Genomic DNA, 18,298 nt, shown 5'->3' with positions numbered 1-18,298 from the left:
AGGCACAAATCAAAGTGTTAAGAGCTATACAAAATGTGTTGCCCCAGCATGGAATAGAAGCAAGAAGAAATGAGGTTAACCACAACAAGAGAGGAAGATGTTTCAAGAAAGTTGCACATTGGGGGCGCCTGGGTGGCTCAGTTGGTGAAGTGGTTAAGCAACGGCCTTCTGCTCGGGTCATGATTCCAGGGTCCTGACATTAGGCCCCCAGCCCAGCTCCCTGCTCAGCGGGGAGTCTGCTTCTCCCTCTGCCCCCATTCTCCCCTGCTCATGCTCTCTCGCTCTCTTTCTTCCAAATAAATAAATAAAATCTTTTTTTTTTAAGTCGCACATTGAAGTTGTATGTAATCAAACCTTGTGAACAAGCTATTCTTTAACCTTTTATAAAAATAATTCTACTATTTTGGTTCCTTTTCATTGCTAACAAATCATATGCTTTGATTTCTACATTGTTCACAGTGTAAGAAAACAAGAATGGAGTAATTGGAATCCTTATGCCATTAAAAAACAAATCTCCTTCCCCATTGTAATGTAGACCTCGACACCATCAAGGCTTTTGCTAGATGAGAGTCTAGGATTTTTTTCTTCCCGTCTGTGACAGTTCTACCTGTCAGAATGTGCTGACCAGAACCTTGACCCATTAACAGGCAGCCAAAGGGGATGGAGCAACCAAAGACCAATTTGATAACCCCCTAAATAGTTATGAACTGAACAATAGAGAAGAGGATCAGCCAGGTTTGTGCTATACTAGTTCAAGTCAAAGCACTCATTATCAGAGTTCTGTATGTAGCCGCACTCACTGATAAAATTCCAGAGTTGCACAATTTCCTGTGAAAAAGATAGCATCGTGGTGGTCTGACTGGTCATGTAGAGAACGATCTGTGATTTTATACTGTTTCCTGCTGTCACAAAGTGAAAGACTGTCTTCGGTGGTTTGTTTCTTAGTAATTCTGACATATTATGTTAAAAGCCAGTTGTCATGGATCAACCAAAAAAGAAACTAGAGGGTATAAGCAGGAATAGTGGAAGTAAAGAGAGATTGAATCTTGCCAGACAGAAATAAAGCTGAAGCTTCCTTGATTTTAGCCCTTATCAGCCCCAGGATCTCTTTTTTTTAACCTTTTTTTTTTTTTGAAAGATTTTATTTATTTAAATAAGAGAGAGAGAGCATGAGTTGGGAGGGGAGGGGCAGAGAGAGAAGCAGGCTTCCCGCTGAGCAGGGCCTAACGTGGGGCTCCACCCAGGACCCTGGGCTCATGACCTGAGCCAAAGGTAGATGCTTAACTGACTGAGCCACCCAGGCGCCCCTAGTCCTAGGGTCTTAATTGCTAAATGCAGGTAAGACTCTCCAGAAATCTTTAAGACAACAAAGAAAAGAAATTGTGGAAAGTGATTAAAACTTGTGGTATGTGACTCTGCTCAGGTTACTAAACAATTAGCTTGGCTGTGCAGTAATTATTTATAGCAAACTATAAAGGTGTACCCCAGGGTTCTGAGGTAGCAACCTTCTGACAGACGTAGTTAAGTGGATGAGCTATTTGGTCCCATCCAGGTTCCTCTCTTCTTTCTTGCGATGCTCTAAGTCCGCTGAGCCTCTCCTGTGGGCCCCCTGCTCTTCTTGTCTTACCCCAGTTTATGCTGCCGTGACACATTTCTTGAGCACAGAAGTTCTCAATTGCAACATTATTCAAAGTTCACTTTTGAGGTCCAACCCTGGAGTCACTGTAAGGAGGTTTGCAGTAAATGACCCTGTCAATGGCTGGTTGCTTATTAGCCCGCAGTGGCCTCTTTTTATTTAGACAGTACTAAGACTCAGATAATTCTCCCTACTTCCCGCCATTCAGCAGCTATATGCCTTTTAATGAGAAGGGTAACTGTTACAAAACAGGACAGTAAGATGGACTTCATCACCTTCCCTGCATTGCAACATCAAATATTTACTCCCACTGGGCAGGGGTGTTACTCTTTAACCATTTCATTTCGCCCCCAATATATGGGATGCTATGATTATACGTTCTGAAGCCCTCAGTAACTACCTGGGCAGTTTTTGTTTGTTTGGGGTTTTTTGTTTTGTTTTGTTTTGTTTTTGGTGGGAGTGGGGTAGACTAGCTGAAAGAAGTGACAGGACTGTTGCTGTGATCTGATCACGGTCCTCACATCCCTCAGGGCTGAGTTTGGGCTTGGAGTAGAGGATGAGAAAGAAGGAAACGTCTGGAAAGCTGCTGGCTCATATAATAGCTTTGTGCCATTCTCCTTTTGGGAGAATGAATTGCTAAAAGATGTCCCCTCCGAGTAGACCATTTGGAAATAGGAGCCCCTCTAGGGCTCCAGTATTTAAAAGGAACAGCACCTTGCAAGGTACAGATTTTGGCCAGTTGTCCTCTCAGTGGGCATGAGGACACAATAGTTAAATGTGGCTCTAGAAGGAGGTCTTGGGACATCCTGGGCAATGTGATTCAGTTGTCTGTATCAGGGCAATTAGTTAAGATATTATGACCTGGTGAGAGAAGCCTCTCTACTATGTGCCTTAACGTGGTGAGTCATTTTAATTACCATCTGGACAATAGTCGCTGAGACTGAGATTTTACAGGTGAGGAAACTGAGGCCAGGGTTAAGTATCTTGTCTGATGTGACATGGTGCCATCGGATTTTGATTTTCATCCTGCTGTCTTCCCTGGCACTCATTATTGTCTTTCTCTGATTTGTTTTTCTCCCTAGCAGTTGCTGCTAATACTAGCTATTTCACTCTTCATTTATACATTGCCAGTCTCTCACAAGCAGAATGTAAGCTGATGAAGGTAGGGACTCATGTCTGCTGCATCCCCAGCGCTTAGAACAGGACCTGGTGCATAGTAGGTTCTCTTGGTAACACTTACTAAATTAATGAATTGTACAAACATCCGGGTCCTTTCTCCTATACCAGTCTACTTTTATAAACAACATCGGGCAAATAATAATGCATTGAAAGATTCTAGAGGAAAAGGTTATATTAACACAAAGTGTGCAATGTTACAACCAGGATTTTCTGTTAATAAACTTCTCTTTACTTCTGATAATAAAATTCTGTTTATTAAGACCAACCTTTGCCTTTGCAAGCAGATTTACTTAGGTCTGATTTCTTTGATGATAAAACAGAATTATCAGCCCTTGTTGTGCTCTGTTATTTGCATATAGTAATGCAGAATAATACGGTAAACTTTCTATGAAAGTAAGTGCAGAGCATACAAAATAGCTAAATCCTTCAAAATAAGATTCTTATTGTGGGGTACTTAAATTTGGCAAGCTAAGTATAAGGTTTTGTATCAAGTTGCAACTAAGTATTGGTAGGCATTTCAAAAGGAAAGAGTGACATGTTTTAAACCACTTTGCATAATTTCCTCCTAATTTATTAAGAGTTCACCGTGTGCAGGCCACCGTACTGTGGCTTATTGTTCGAGGAACAAAGGGAGCATTTAGAGCTGATTTTTACCCTCCTGGAATTTACGCAATAAATGGAGGAAGGCAGAGTTATGCACACTCTATTGGCTCCAACAACAACTGTCGACTTTTTATTTGTCATCAGAGAAGCCTGGCAGCAGAAAACTTTTCTTTCTGGATTTACGAGAAATGAGCTGAAGTGGGAAACGTTATTTGCTTTGACGAAACAATTTACTTTTGTGCAACATTAAGTTGTGTCAAACAAGCAAATAAAGGAAGAAGCTTAAAATTGCCTGCTTCTGATTTCACTTCATTGCTTCTCAGGCTCCAAGAGGAAAAAAAAAAATGAAGATTTTGTGGCTGAGTATTTTTCTGTTTTTATATAGTAACTCAGCCTGGGCAAAAGAGAAGCATTATTACATCGGAATTATTGAAACAACTTGGGACTATGCCTCTGACAGTGAGCAGAAACTTATCTCAGTTGACACGTAAGTCACTATTTTTATTGTTTATAGACCAAATTGATAAACTATCAATTAAAAAATAAAGGCAATAAGATAAAATATTTTATTAATTTGTTGTAAATTGAAAGAGCAAAATGTGGACTGGAAATCCAGGAAACTTTAATAGATCTCTAAATTCCTGGGCATTTTTTGGTGAGGGAGAAAGGCAGCCCTACACCTTTCCCCTCAGTCCCAGGGGATCTGCGGGCGCTCCTTATTACCTCCTCTGGTTATTATTTTGTCTCTCATCAGGGATGAGTCTTCTTGTCTGTTTATGCTGAGGATCCTTAATTTAAATAATGAGAGTGTAAAATGTTATGTTAATTTAAATAATGACAGTGTAAAATGTTATGTTAATAAATGTTATATATTTATTGGTTACTAGTAGGTAAAAAATAAAATTAAAAAATGTTTAAATAATAAAATGTTTTTTGATCCTTTAAAACATCATTTATAGAAATTAAACACAATTTTAACAACTATGACTGCACCCAGTACTTGTTGGATGACTCCGGACAGTTAATTCAGTTTAATCTCTCTCAGCCTCAGCTTGCTAATCTGTAAAATGGAGATAAAGAATACCTCATAGGGTTCTTGGAAGAGCGGGTGCATTTAAAGCTCTTAGTACGGTGCTTGGTCCATCACACATGTACAAAAAAATGTGAGATATCTATTGTGATGGCCCCCCCAAAAACTCGGTGTAACTTAAATGTTTTCATGTTTTAGGTGAAAGCCCCCTTATTTCAAGCAATAGTCACCATACAGAAAAGCAAGAGTATAGTTCTCCTTGACATTTTTATACTGGAAGTTTATACTGAGGTCATCACTTTGAATAATGCTCATTAATTGTCACCACACTCAATGCTCACTACTTGTAACAATGTATTTTAATGGTGATAAAGCACAAATGAACCCAATGACCATCAGCTGCAAAGATTATATCTTTAAAAATAGCTAAGCAAGTATGCCAATTTTCATAATCTTTGATTATGTTGATGGGTATATGCTATTCTCATTCATTTTATGTATGTTTGAAATTTTTCACAGTAAAAAATAAATGCATAGCTGAAAATATCTGTCAAGTTATTAATTTAGTAATATACAATAAGAAAAGTTTCTGACCTAAAGATAACTGATTGTAAACAAAACTAATACACCTTGCAATAATTTTTTTAAAGCCTGGTTTTGAGGTAGCATTCTCTTCTTAGGAATATGACCTCTTTTCATGACTTCACCAAGCTATTTTGTATGGTGGCAGTGTTTTCCCTGATTAAATACAATGTAAATTATATGCGGTTTCTATAGGGAAACAAAACACTATACTCCATGCCCCCATCCACCATTCTTCTGCTCTTATTCATGATCAAAAAATCAAATCAGCTTCACTGGACATAAACTAAGTGCAAGACATTGCCCCAAACATGCTTCAATAAAGAAGTCTGTAATTCCAGAAGTGAGAGAAGAGAGAGGGTGTTTATTAAGAATGCTGGGGGAGGGGAACTGGGGGACAGAGAATTTCTTTGGTTTTAAATACTCTTGTGTCTTGTCGGGGCTTAGGGAGTTTGCACAACATTGGTTTGCTAATCTGTGGTTTCAACAACAACCTAGAGTCATGTGAACTCTAAATGGCACTGCTCACTCTGCCTGTGATCTTTTTTAAAAAAAAATATATCTGAACTGTGACTATTGAACAGAGCTTTAGCAATTTCACCAATACTCTACTAAACTTTTTGTAAAGATGAGTTTAGGTAGCAACTTGTTTCTCCCTTCTCTGTCTCTGATGAACAGCATGTCCAGCAGTCTTAGTTTGTTCAGGCTGCTAGAGCAAAATATTACAGATTGGGTAGCTTATTAACAACAGAAATTTATTTTTCAGTTTTAGAGGCTGAGAAGTTCAAAGTCAAGGTACCAGCATGGCCATGTTCTAGTAAGAGCTCTCTTCCTGGTTCATAGCCTTTTCACTGTGTCCTCACATGGTGGAAGAAGCTACAAATCTCTCTGGAGTCTCTTTCAGAGGACACTAATCCCATTTATGAGGGCTCCATTTTCATGACCTAGGTACATCCCAAAAGCCCCATCTCCTTACCCATCATATTAGAGGTGGTCTTAAAACTCCAGAACCCATATGTATGAAGAGCTAGAGCTCTCATTGTCTATATTATATTCAATGGCACAGTTGCCTTTAAAATAGGGTGATGACTCAGCAAAGGAAACAGTCAACAAAACTAAAAGGCAACCTATGGAATGGGGGAAGATATTTGCAAATGTCTTATCAGATAAAGGGCTAGTATCCAAAATCTATAAAGGACTTATCAAACCCAACACCCAAACCACAAAAAATCCAGTCAAGAAGTGGGCAGAAGACATAAACAGACATTTCTCCAGAGAAGACATACAAATGGCCAACAGACACATGAAAAAATGCTCAACATCACTGATCATCAGGGAGATACAAATCAAAACCACAATGAGATACCATTGCACACCAGTCAGAAGGGCTGAAATTAACAATTCAGGAAACAACAGATGTTGGCGAGGATGTGGAGAAAGGGGAACCCTCCTACACTGTCGGTGGGAATGCAAGCTGGTGCAGCCACTCTGGAAAACAGTATGGAGGTTCCTCAAAAAGTTAAAAATAGAGCTACCGTATGACCCATCAATTGCCTTACTAGGTATTTATCCAAAGGATATAAACATAGTGATTTGAAGGGGGCACACGCACCCCAGTGTTTCTGGCAGCCATGTCCACAATAGCCAAACTATGGAAAGAGCCCAGATGTCTATTGACAGATGAATGGAGAAAGAGGTGGTATTATATACAATGGAATACTACTGAGCCATCAAAAAGAATGAAATCTTGCCATTTGCAACAACGTGGTTGGAGCTAGAGGGTATTATGCTAAGTGAAATAAGTCAGTCAGAGAAAGACAAATACCATATGATTTCACTCATACGTGGAATTTAAGAAATAAAACAGATGAACATAGGGGAAGGAAAGGAAAAATAAAATAAGATGAAAATAGGGAGGCAAACCATAAGAGACTCTTAACTCTAGAAAACAAACTGAGGGTTGCCAGAGGGGTGGTGGGTGGGGGTAAGGGGTAACTGGGTGATAGGCATTAAGAAGGACACTTGATGTAATGAGCACTGGGTGTTGTATGCAACTGATGAATCACTCAATTCTACCCCTGAAACTAAAAATATAGTATATGTTAACTACATTGAATTTAAATGAATTAAAAAAAATAAATAAATAATAAAATAAAATAAAATAAAAATAGGGTGATGATCTGGGTGTGCCTAATCTAAAACAGAGAATTCCTAGTGGAAGAAGAGGAAGAAGAAGAGATTTGAGGTGATTCAACAAACTGCTGTTGACTAACATTTGGAAGAGGCCAATTGAGAAGGAATATAGGTGGCTGTGAGGAGCTGAGTAAGGTCCTCCACTTACAGCCAGCCAGGAAGTGGGGATTTTAATCCTACAACCACAGTGAACTGAATTTTGCCAAAAACCTGAATGGATTTGGAAGTGGATTTCTCCAGCACCTCCAGATGAGTGCTCAGCCCCTCCAGCACCTTGATGTCAGCCTTGTGATAACCTGAGCGGAGAAGCCAGTCACGCTGGGCCAGACTTCTGACCTACAGAGCTGTGAAATAATCAGTGGGTGTTGTTTGAAGCTGTTATGTGATAATTTGTTATTTGGCAATAGAAAACTAATCTTCTGTGTCTCCACTGATGAAGCCAAGAATCCAGAAACTTTTCCCATATATTACCCACATGTTAGTAATCATGTCTAAACATAAACCAAGACCACTCAAGTGCATTCTGAATTTATGGAAGGATGTAGCATTATTATTGTCTTACTAAGGCAGTATAAATTTTTTTTAAAATTCCACTACCATTAAAAACTCACTTCTGAGTATGAATCTACCAGAAATTGTAAGGGTTGGCTACAGGATTCTAGAAGTTGGGGGTGTAAAAAAGAGGGATGTGATTACTGAGAGGGAGACAGTATCTATTGTAATGAGTAGAAAAGAGCATGTTACAATTGTCAACAGGAAGAACTACAATTAATATGAATTATCTGGTTCAAAGATCAGCTATAATGGATTCTTTTGACTGAATATCTGACTGTCAAACTTCCTGCAAACTTCCAGTAACTGACCCTTGTCCTCAAGCTGTGTTCTTGAAATTAAATAGACATCTTCTTATGACCCTTTGATATTCCTTTGGAGACTGAACATAATTAAATAGACCTCCCTTAGACTATCACATGATATGAAATATTTCCCAATTTGGTTAATTTTCTTTCAAAAAAAAAAAGATGGGAAACATATTTCGCATATTGCTGTGTATATAAAAGGAATTCCAAATGTTAAAAACCCTGAATATATGTTATAACTTCAGATCAATTATTTCAAAAGAAGCTTTTGCCTCCCCAAATCTCCGTGTACAAAGAGTGAATCCCGAAGCTTAGGCAGCGCTCCTCCTGTATCAGGAGGTGATTAATACAGGGGAACTTCTGTGCAATGAAGGCATCCCACAAAACTCACTGCATTTTACTGAAGTGGGATGAGACGTGCCTCAAGTGTTTCAGAGTCACATTCAGAAAATATAGATACACAGAGTATTTGAGTGAAGCCTTAAAAATTTGAGGGCCAATGTAAAATGTGTATCAAGAGGGCATTTTAGAACCCAGATTAGAATCTCGACTTAAATTATCTCCAGGACTAATCTCCTACCACTAGGAGACACTGGAGAAAGTTTATGCTCAGACTTGGATGGGCCTGTGTAAGACTGAGTGCTGGGGTGACCAGAGAGGAATTCCATCTCCGCGCTGTGAGCCGTGCTCTAGCCGTGTGCCTGACTGAAATTGTACTCCTGTGAACCTCTTCACAGCAGTACTATCTGGATGAATCTGCTTTTAATCTCAGTGGCCTTCAGTGCCTCAGAATTTTGCTGTTGTTAAAACACCTCCTTACTAGGACTCCTCCTGTTCATGCTAACGCTGCAGTGTTAGAGGAAGAATTCACCCCACTGTCGTGCTGTTTTCCCATGCATATTGATGTCCTTGAAGTCCCCCTGAGCCTTCCTGAATTCGTTTTTCTATTTTATTCTAATGAAATGGAAAGTCCAACACACAATTAGAAAACAATTAGGAGAAATGAAGCAAAAGATGTCACTTCTTTGTGTTCTAACTTCCAGTTTGGCCCCCTTCCCATCAAAAGGGTTCATTTCTCAGTGAACAATTTGAGAGTCCTGGAGTTCACGCAATCCAGGAAAAATGGCATCCTCGGTATATGGTGACAACAATGAGATACTCATTGTCAAAGTCCTCTGGTCAATCCAGGGCATAGTGCTCTGCTATTTCCAGCACCTGCTGCTGCTGCCCAAGCTCAGCCACCAGAACCACTGCCAAGCAGCTATGCTCACTGGCTCCAGTACTCAGATTTAATCTGATGTCCTCATGCAACTATAGCAACAGAAGCCTGGGCACTACCAGGGTAGGGTCTGGAAACAGGACTTGCCACTTTTCTGTCTCACTGTCCCAAGAAATCCCACTGCCTCTGGGATTAGGCAGCTCTCTTCCCCTTCACTTTGGAGTCTCCCGTATTCAGGTTATCCATGGTCCAGCGCTGCCCGCCCCCAACAGAACACACCAACACACTGGGGTGTTTGTTAGTAACTACGGATGCCTGAGCCCCAGCCTAGATGCACACCATCAGAATCAATGGGGCTGGGGCTCAGGAGCTTGTATTTCATCAAGGTCTTCAGTAGATTCCCATGCACATTAAAACTTAAGAAATATTAGGCTGCAAGCCTAGATTTTGGAAGAACTGGGCCTTTAAACTCTGCAGCAACATTAGTCCAGAGCTCCCAGACAAGCCTTCCTCTTGTCTTGAAGAAAAGAAGGAAAAGTCTCTCTCACTCTTTTCATTGAGCTTACAGCTGAGGAAATAAGACAAAGTTTATTCTCCAGTCAGATCTTCCGGCCCCACGGGGACTGAGTAGAAACCGTAAGGCATCAGAGGTCACTGAGGGGAAAGTTGGCAACACACACACACACACACACACACACACTCACACCAAGAAATACAAACCTCAGATCATCAGCCTGAGTGTTAGGCTGGAGGAGATCCCATTTGTGGTGGAGCTTGCCAAAGTCCAGGTTTTAAGTGGGTCCTCCACATGGGCAGATGGAGTTACCCACAAATCAATCTTCCTGAGCTATTCAGAGCCTTCTGTTAAGGACAACATAAGAATCACTTTAAAAGTTTGAATACCAAACTCACTTTCTTCCTTTTCCTTTCTTGTCTTTCTTTCTCCTCCTCCCCCTGCTCCCCTGGCCCAGTTATAATTTAATTTGCTCATATTTTTAGAAAAGTTTTGAGCAACTATGAATCAGCCACTAAGCAGAAAGTAAATGTTCAGTGTTCAAGTATTTTCAGTTGCAAGGGATTAAAAGAACATAAGAGTAATTTGAATCCAAAGGTAATTTTAAAACCCACATGTACTGCACGCTCAATTCCAATCTTGGTTTAGTGCTGCTAAAAGAAATACAAATGGTAAAATTAATTTAGCATCATTAATTTTATTTATATAGGAAAACAAAATATATGCACACGTTGAAGTCTCAAATATCAAGATTAACTGCTTATAAACTCATTTTTTTCTAGTAGTTGAAAGAGGTATACCGTAAGTGAGTAACGTGTTAACTGCTTTATCTTAATATTTCACTCTAATTTTGTATTTTATTTCATAATACCTCTGGGTTTTAACATAAAAATCCTGCAGAAAAATACTCTGGTGGATCATAGGGGAAGAGAGGAAAAAATGAAACAAGACGAAAACAGAGAGGGAGACAAACCGTAAGAGACTCTTAATCTCAGGAAACAAACTGAGGGTTGCTGGAGTGGTGGGGGGTGGGAGGGATGGGGTGGCTGGGTGATGGACACTGGGGAGGGTATGTGCTATGGTGAACCCTGTGAATTATGTAAGACTGATGAATCACAGACCTGTACCCCTGAAACAAATAATACATTATATATTAATAAAAGATTATCAGACTACAAAAAATAATTAATTAATTAATCTCTAAAAAAACCCCAAAAACAAAAAAAGAAAAATACTGTTGTAAGATACACCATATTTTATTGTGCCTTCACACATGATTCTCTAATACACACCTGATGTGGGATGCCTCACTTAATTAAAATAGCAGGGTAAGTACCCACTCACCTCTTCATTTTTTGGAAGCATCCATACAACAGTAGGGAAACATTTAATGTGATATGGTTATTAATCTCTCTTTAGTTACATGAGATGTTACAATTATAATGTTATCCCCCCAAATGATGGCTTCTGATAGAGTTGTCTTCTTTTCCTTTCTAGGGGACATCCTGATATCTATCTTCAAAATGGCCCAAATAGAATTGGAAGGTTCTATAAGAAGGCCTTGTATCTTCAGTACACAAACAAAGCCTTTACAACAGTTATAGAAAAACCTATCTGGCTAGGGTTTTTAGGCCCTATTATCAAAGCTGAAACTGGAGATAAGGTTTATGTACACTTCAAAAACTTTGCCTCTAGGCCCTACACTTTTCATCCACATGGAATAACTTACTATAAGGAACATGAGGGTAAGTTCAGCTCATATTCTAGCTGGAATTTCCTCTTAATTCTCAGTAGGAGCACTTTTTTAACTTCTAAGATTATGGCCTCCCTTCCTGGATAAGATCTATAACTTTGTCGTTTAGCTCTAAACGATTTTATTAAGTATTTTGGTTCATCATAATAATGCTGAGTTTCTCTTAGATGTGCTTGCTTGTGTGAAGTGTGAATGTGATGGGACTTCTGGGTAGACGGGTGGAGTGAGTCAGTGAGAACTGGGACTTCCCTCCCAGCGCCCCGCACCTCGCCAGCCAAAGAGAATGAGAGAACTAGGCAATGGGAATTAAGGCCTAGAAAAGGCAAACGTCCAGAGGGAGGAAACAGGACTCAAGATAGGGATTGTCTCACCTTTGAAGTTCTTACGTGTGAATATACCGTGGCCGCTGTCCTGTCCCATCCTAACTTGGGATAAACTCTGTCCCGGCTCAGGCAGTCTGGGTAGTCTCCCACGACAGCCAAATGGTACACATGGCTGCATGACCCAGAGCCACAACTGAGATACAATTAATCAAAAGGTTATTGGAATGTAGGACTTAGAAAACTTAAAGATGGTACAGGAAGAACACAGATTAGGTTTGATGTCTCTGATTCATTTTTTTTTTTTAAGATTTTATTTATTTATTTGAGACAGAGAGAATGAGAGAGAGCACATGAGAGGGGGGAGGGTCAGAGGCAGAAGCAGGCTCCCTGCCGAGCAGGGAGCCCCATGCAGGACTCCATCCAGGGACTCCAGGATCATGACCGGAGCCGAAGGCAGTCGCCTAACCAACTGAGCCACCCAGGCGCCCTCTCTGATTCATTTTTAGTACTCGATGATGGTAATGATGATGGAAAGAGGTGGTGTTTTGCTGTGGATAAGAGCAAGGGCTCCGAAAGTAATAGACCAAGTTTCAAGTGCAGCCTTGCCTTTTATTGGCTGCATGATCTTAGGCAAGTTACTTACATTCTCTGTGCTTCAGTGTCCTCATACATAAAATAAGTAAAATAATAGTATATAGTAATAGCTCAATGAATGTCAGGTATTATCATAAGTGAAAATGAGGAGGCCATGCTAATTGAAATTATAAGGATTAAGTCTAGAAATGAAGATTAAATTAGATTTTTTAAATAATTTTTTCTTTTTTAAAGAGGTATTGCTTGAGAAGGTGATTGTTTTGACCATATATTTTTGTTTGTTCTTCTGAAACAAACAAATACATTCATAGCATAGAAGTTGACTGCTGTCTTATTTTTTTTTTTACAATTTCATGTTATATTAGGGCATTACTCATTTTTAAGGTATGGTAGTTATACTGTGTTTCTGTTAAAAGAAAAAAGAGTTCTTATCCTTTAGAGGCACATATTCAAGTATTTATGAATGAAATGAGATGATGCTTTAGAATAATTCAATGGTGTTGGGCATAAGAGTGGTAGGGGTAAGGATGAAACAAGATTGGCCTTGAGTTGATCATTGTTAAAGCTCAGGTGATGGGTACATGTAAATTCATCATATTATTTTCTCAACTTTTACATGTTTTTGGAAATTTCCCAAATTAAAAGTACAAAACTTTAAAAAATCCATAGTTACTTCATGGGCAAAAATTTGACATCATATAAGATGTTTCAAATTATAAGAGAGAGTAGCCATTTTGCTCATGCTTCCATACCATGACCCCAGAGCAAAAGTGGTTCTTTAAATTGCAAACCAAAAGTCACTATTCTCTATCTATTACTACTCCCTTAAGATTCAGTAAGTATAAAAAATAATAACCAAATCTTCTGTGAAGCTTCCAGACCCCCTAATCATTAGCCTCTCACTCCATTCCTCTCTGTTCAAATAGTACATCACTACATTCCCAAGGGGGCACATACTAGAAATTGACCAAATGTTTGCTGAAAAAATTAATGGACCATCTATTCTCTCATTTAAGTTCAAATACATTCACTTTGTAACTTTATCGCATATTGCTTCCTAGGGGCCATCTATCCTGATAACACCACAGATTTTCACAAAGCAGATGACAAAGTGTATCCAGGCGAACAGTACACATACATATTGGATGCCAGCCAAGACCAAAGTCCTGGTGAGGAAGATAGCAATTGTGTGACCAGGATTTACCATTCCCACATTGATGCTCCAAAAGATATCGCCTCAGGACTTATCGGACCTTTAATAATCTGTAAAAAAGGTACATTTTTTCATTATTGATCGCAATGTATGACCAACAGGCAAGAGATGGGGTAGTTTGCTTTTTTAAATGTAAGTCAAGTCTTCTGTGTTATGATTGAGTAGGTGAGGTTGAGAGGGGGTGAATCTAGAAAAAAGGAAAGAAAGAGCAGGGTAGGAAAAGAAGAAGGGATGAATGGAACAAGCATTCACACCCATAGGTAAACTGCAAGAAACATGCTTTCCTGGAAGACAGTTTTGCTGTATCCAATTTCCAACAGTGGTGGCTGAAGAGATGTGTGACTTCACTGAATGTGACTCCCTTAGCGGCACTCCATGGTGATAGGTCTGTAGTTACCTGTATTGTGTTGGTCAATATAAGATCACAGTATCTATTTCTAGCATCATGAAAAAGACAACATAGCTCAAGAGCTTGAAATCTAATTCTTACTGAAATAAGGATTTACCAGCAAAGACTTATTGTCTCAGCTTATGGCTGTATGTTATACACACAACTTTAGATTCCAACCTTCACATTTGCCAAAAAGTATTGAATAGTTATGTGGTCAGTGGACATCCAGGTATATAAGGATCTCCAAGCCCAAGACACTGAACATAAAATTTCCTAGTATTTCCATGTCTGTAAAACAGAAGTGACTAATCCAGATTTGTGGTTTATAAGAAAAATAAATCTTTAAAGCTATAAATCACCTGCTAAAAATACACGCTAAAGATTAACTACTACTAAAATAGTAATTTTCACTTCAGATTCTCTGGATAATGAAAAAGAAAAAAATATTGACCAAGAATTTGTGGTGATGTTTTCTGTGGTGGATGAAAATCTCAGCTGGTACCTAGATGACAACATTAAAACCTATTGCTCTGAACCAGAGAAAGTTGACAAAGATGATGAAGACTTCCAGGAGAGTAACAGGATGTATTGTAAGATTATAGAAGATGTGTTAACTTTATCTTATTTTTCTTTATCCATTAAGTCTGCTAGGTTTATCCTTCACATGAATAAGTAGTGTGCTTCTTTATTTTTTTTTAAGATTTTTACTTATTTACTTGTCAGAGAGAGAGAGACAGGGAGAGCACAAGCTGGGGGAGCGGCAGGCAGAGAGAGAAGCAGGCTCCCCAGTGAGCAAGCAACCCCATGTGGGACTCGATCCCAGGACCCTGAGATCATGACCTGATCCGAAGGCAGACGCTTAACCAACTAAGCCACCCAGGCATCCCTAAGTGGTGTGTTTCTGGTCTGGCCTTGATAAGAAGGTATATTAAACATGCAACTTCATATTCAGCTAAACAGATCAAATCAAAACTCTGTGCCTGGTAAAACTGGATATACCAAATTGTTCCCAAACTAATAAGGAGAAAACACCATCAATTATGGTTTAATGTATATGTATGTTATATTTATTTATATATTTGTTTATCCTCCAAACTCATTCCAAAAATTATTTGAGGCAGCCTAAAATTATTAAACTAAATGCTGAAAATTATACTTATATCATAAAGCATTGAACTGTATTTAGGAAAATAGTTCAAACCACTAGTTCTAAAAGGTATTTCTCTTACATTTTTCCTCTGCATCATTTTTTTCTATCTTTTAATTCACTTTATTTCTTCTAGAAATGCTTTCTTTACTGCCCAGGCTTCTCCTTAATTCTTAATTGTGCCCCCAGACACAAAATAATGAGCTTAGTAAGGTTGTCTATCACTCAGAATTTGCATAAGAAATCACATCTCTTAACACCAACTAGACCAGTAAGTATAGATTTTTGTTCGTGTTTAGCTTCTTCAAAATAATCTTTACTCAGAAATTGAGAATACAAAAATAACTCCCAAAGCAGAAAAATAATTAACGAAATACAGATTTTTTTCCCCTAACTTTTATTTATTTCTGGCTCGAAGGTCCTCTTTCTATACTTTAATCCTGCCTCTGTTATGCACTAATCAAAAATAGATGTTAGAAAAAGATCCTCAAACATCTCGTCTGGGTAGGTCTGGTTATTCCTCTGTTGTATCAGGTGCATTCATGGTGCTTCCCAGAACCAATTTCCACCTTACTTCTAGGGCCACTGAGTGTGAATAGTGATCCTAAGTTTCTTCAAAGGGTCTTAGATCATCCTGCTTTTGGACTTTTAGGGCTTTGTGGTTCTGGTACCAGTCTCTACTATCCTTCCCCTGCATTTCTTCTTTCCTCCTTCACATCTCTTCTAATTTTGTCTTCCGACCTTTAAAAAAGAAAAAAAGAAAGAAAAAGCTTTCCTTGTGTTCTTATTACAAAAGTAATTCATAGTCACTGTAGAAAATTGGTAGAGTTCTGATAAGCAAAAAGAAAGCATTGAAATCATTCATATTACCACTATCATCATGATACATGATTGATTACTAAATAACCTTCAGTCTTTAAAATTTATGTTTGTACATTTTGTATGTGTGTATGTATATATGCATATATATGCATGTATTTATAAATACACATACACATATACACATACTAATGTGTATAGCTTATAACAGAAAGAGAAAACAGGTTTCATCTTCAGTGTTGTGTTCATCTGCTAATGCTGTGTTGACAAAATTCCTGAGGCTGAATTCAGGTCTAAAGTAAGAGCGCTGTGACTGATTAGCAATGTCTGATGTGGGTACGGGAGGGAGGAATAGCAGCAGGTTGTATGCCAGGTATTTTCCATCCCCAAATCATTCAGTTTCTATAGAGGTGACTATTACTATCCCAGGCACCGATGTCTGTGAGTCACGATCTCTGCTCTTGGCTTACAGCTGTGAATGGATACACTTTTGGAAGTCTCCCAGGACTCTCCATGTGTGCAGAGGACAAAGTCAAATGGTATCTTTTTGGTATGGGTAATGAAGTGGATGTGCATGCAGCTTTCTTCCACGGCCAAGTGTTGACTAATAAGAACTACCGGATTGATACAGTTAATCTCTTTCCTGCTACCCTCTTCGAAGCTTTTATGGTGGCCCAGAATCCTGGAGAATGGATGCTTAGCTGTCAGAATCTAAACCACCTGAAAGGTAAGTCATTTTTACCTAAAATGAGCTGTCAGCTGAAATAAGCATCATGTCTCAGTTACACCACTAATGGGGTGATTATTGGGAATCAGAATGTAAAAGTTAAATATCTTTGGAATAATCTGAGCCTTGAACTGGTAACTTAATTTCATTCTTATGACGCTATGCATCATAATGTAATAAAAAAGACTGAAATACTGGAATTTTATAAAGTAATGAAATCTGAAAATATATTAATTTTGGGAAAAGAACAACTGGTTCTGAATGTGTAGTCCTGTCCTAAAAGTATAGTTCTGTATATAACTTCTCAGCTTTGTAAAATACACAATATTGTGAACACCAGAAGATTTGCATGTGGAGTTGAAAAGTAGCTTTTTTTTTTTTTTTGACTTGGTTCCATCAAATATAACTAACTTTGTTCATTGAGTCTAGTTACTCCTTGGTTTAACTTGCTAAATCCCTCCTGCATCTCTTCAATATAAAAACAGTCTTGGGGCACCTGGGTGGCTCAGTCGTTAAGCATCTGCCTTCGGCTCAGGTCATGATCCCAGGGTCCTGGGATCGAGCCCCGCATCAGGCTCCCTGCTCAGAGGGAAGCCTGTTTCTCCCTCTCCCACTCCCCGTGCTTGTGTTCCTGCTCTCGCTGTCTCTCTCTCTGTCAAATAAATAAAATCTTTAAAAAAAAAAAAAGAACATTCTTAGTTCTTGAAAAAAATATTAGTTTGTAATATTGGTCTTCTGAAGAAATTAACTTTAATCTGGGTCTTTTGGTATGTTAACTCTGACCTTCAAACATAACCTCACCTATTAAATATGACCTTGGCCTCAGAAGACCCAACACACTGGGTGAATAACCATTTTGATTTTGTCTGAGAACAATAATCATGTATGCTCATTCTATTCCTTCTCCTCTACTCCACCCTGCCCTTAAAGTATGGCCAAACCCCTCTTCATTAATTATCTATTAATGTGTCTTTTTTTTCTCATCAGAAGACCTCCCAAGTGAAACTCCACAGAACTTGGTACCACATTTTTAGAAATACTAGTGTTTAATATCTCTTCTCTGTGCCATATAGAGAAGTTTTGAATTTTCTATCAGTAATTTATTTCAACTATTTACTATAATTTGTAATATTGTTTCTGTTTCTTCAATTTCCATCTGTTATTTCATCAGCAATGATTACGAGGCAATCGGAGGGAAAAACCATTGGCTGCGTTAACCAATGTCTCCTTCCGTGTGGTTTTCAGCTGGTCTCCAGGCCTTTTTCCAGGTACAAGACTGTAACAAGCCTTCATCAGAGGACGATATCCACGGGAAACATGTTAGACATTACTACATTGCTGCTGAGGAAATCATCTGGAACTATGCACCTTCTGGAATAGACCTCTTCACCAAAAAAAACTTAACAGCACCTGGAAGGTAATTCAGAAAAAGGACTATTATTTCAAAATAGGACTCCCTAAAAGAAAAAAAGAAAGAAAGAAAGAAAGAAAGAAAGAAAGAAAGAAAGAAAGAAA

The 18,298-nt window shown here is 38.7% G+C and overlaps 1 protein-coding gene across 11 annotated transcripts in view; it reads left to right on the top strand.

Moving 5' to 3' along the window:
- The first annotated feature begins 3,490 nt into the window (after nt 1-3,490).
- LOC118004980 (ceruloplasmin) overlaps nt 3,491-18,298 on the top strand; it is a 59,570-nt gene continuing 44,762 nt past the window's right edge. For 6 of the 11 annotated variants that reach the window (XR_004677751.1, XR_004677750.1, XM_034996614.1 and 3 more), the window contains exons 1-6: nt 3,763-3,905; nt 11,314-11,561; nt 13,548-13,760; nt 14,507-14,680; nt 16,529-16,783; nt 18,029-18,200. Coding sequence is in view for 5 of the 11 variants with exons in the window: in XM_034996614.1 (XP_034852505.1) it covers nt 3,763-3,905; nt 11,314-11,561; nt 13,548-13,760; nt 14,507-14,680; nt 16,529-16,783; nt 18,029-18,200 (1,205 nt within the window). In the remaining 6 variants the exon portion in view is untranslated. Of the gene's footprint in view, nt 3,906-11,313; nt 11,562-13,547; nt 13,761-14,506; nt 14,681-16,528; nt 16,784-18,028; nt 18,201-18,298 lie in introns of all 11 variants that reach the window. The other 5 variants (XR_004677756.1, XR_004677753.1, XR_004677754.1 and 2 more) reach the window with 1 other exon arrangement.

This window comes from Mirounga leonina, unplaced genomic scaffold (genome assembly GCF_011800145.1).
Source record: "Mirounga leonina isolate KUSES-001 unplaced genomic scaffold, KU_Mleo_1.0 Mir_115, whole genome shotgun sequence".
Lineage (NCBI taxonomy): Eukaryota > Metazoa > Chordata > Mammalia > Carnivora > Phocidae > Mirounga > Mirounga leonina.
Note: the sequence above shows the minus strand (reverse complement) of the source record. Positions and strands in the feature narration are given on the sequence as shown.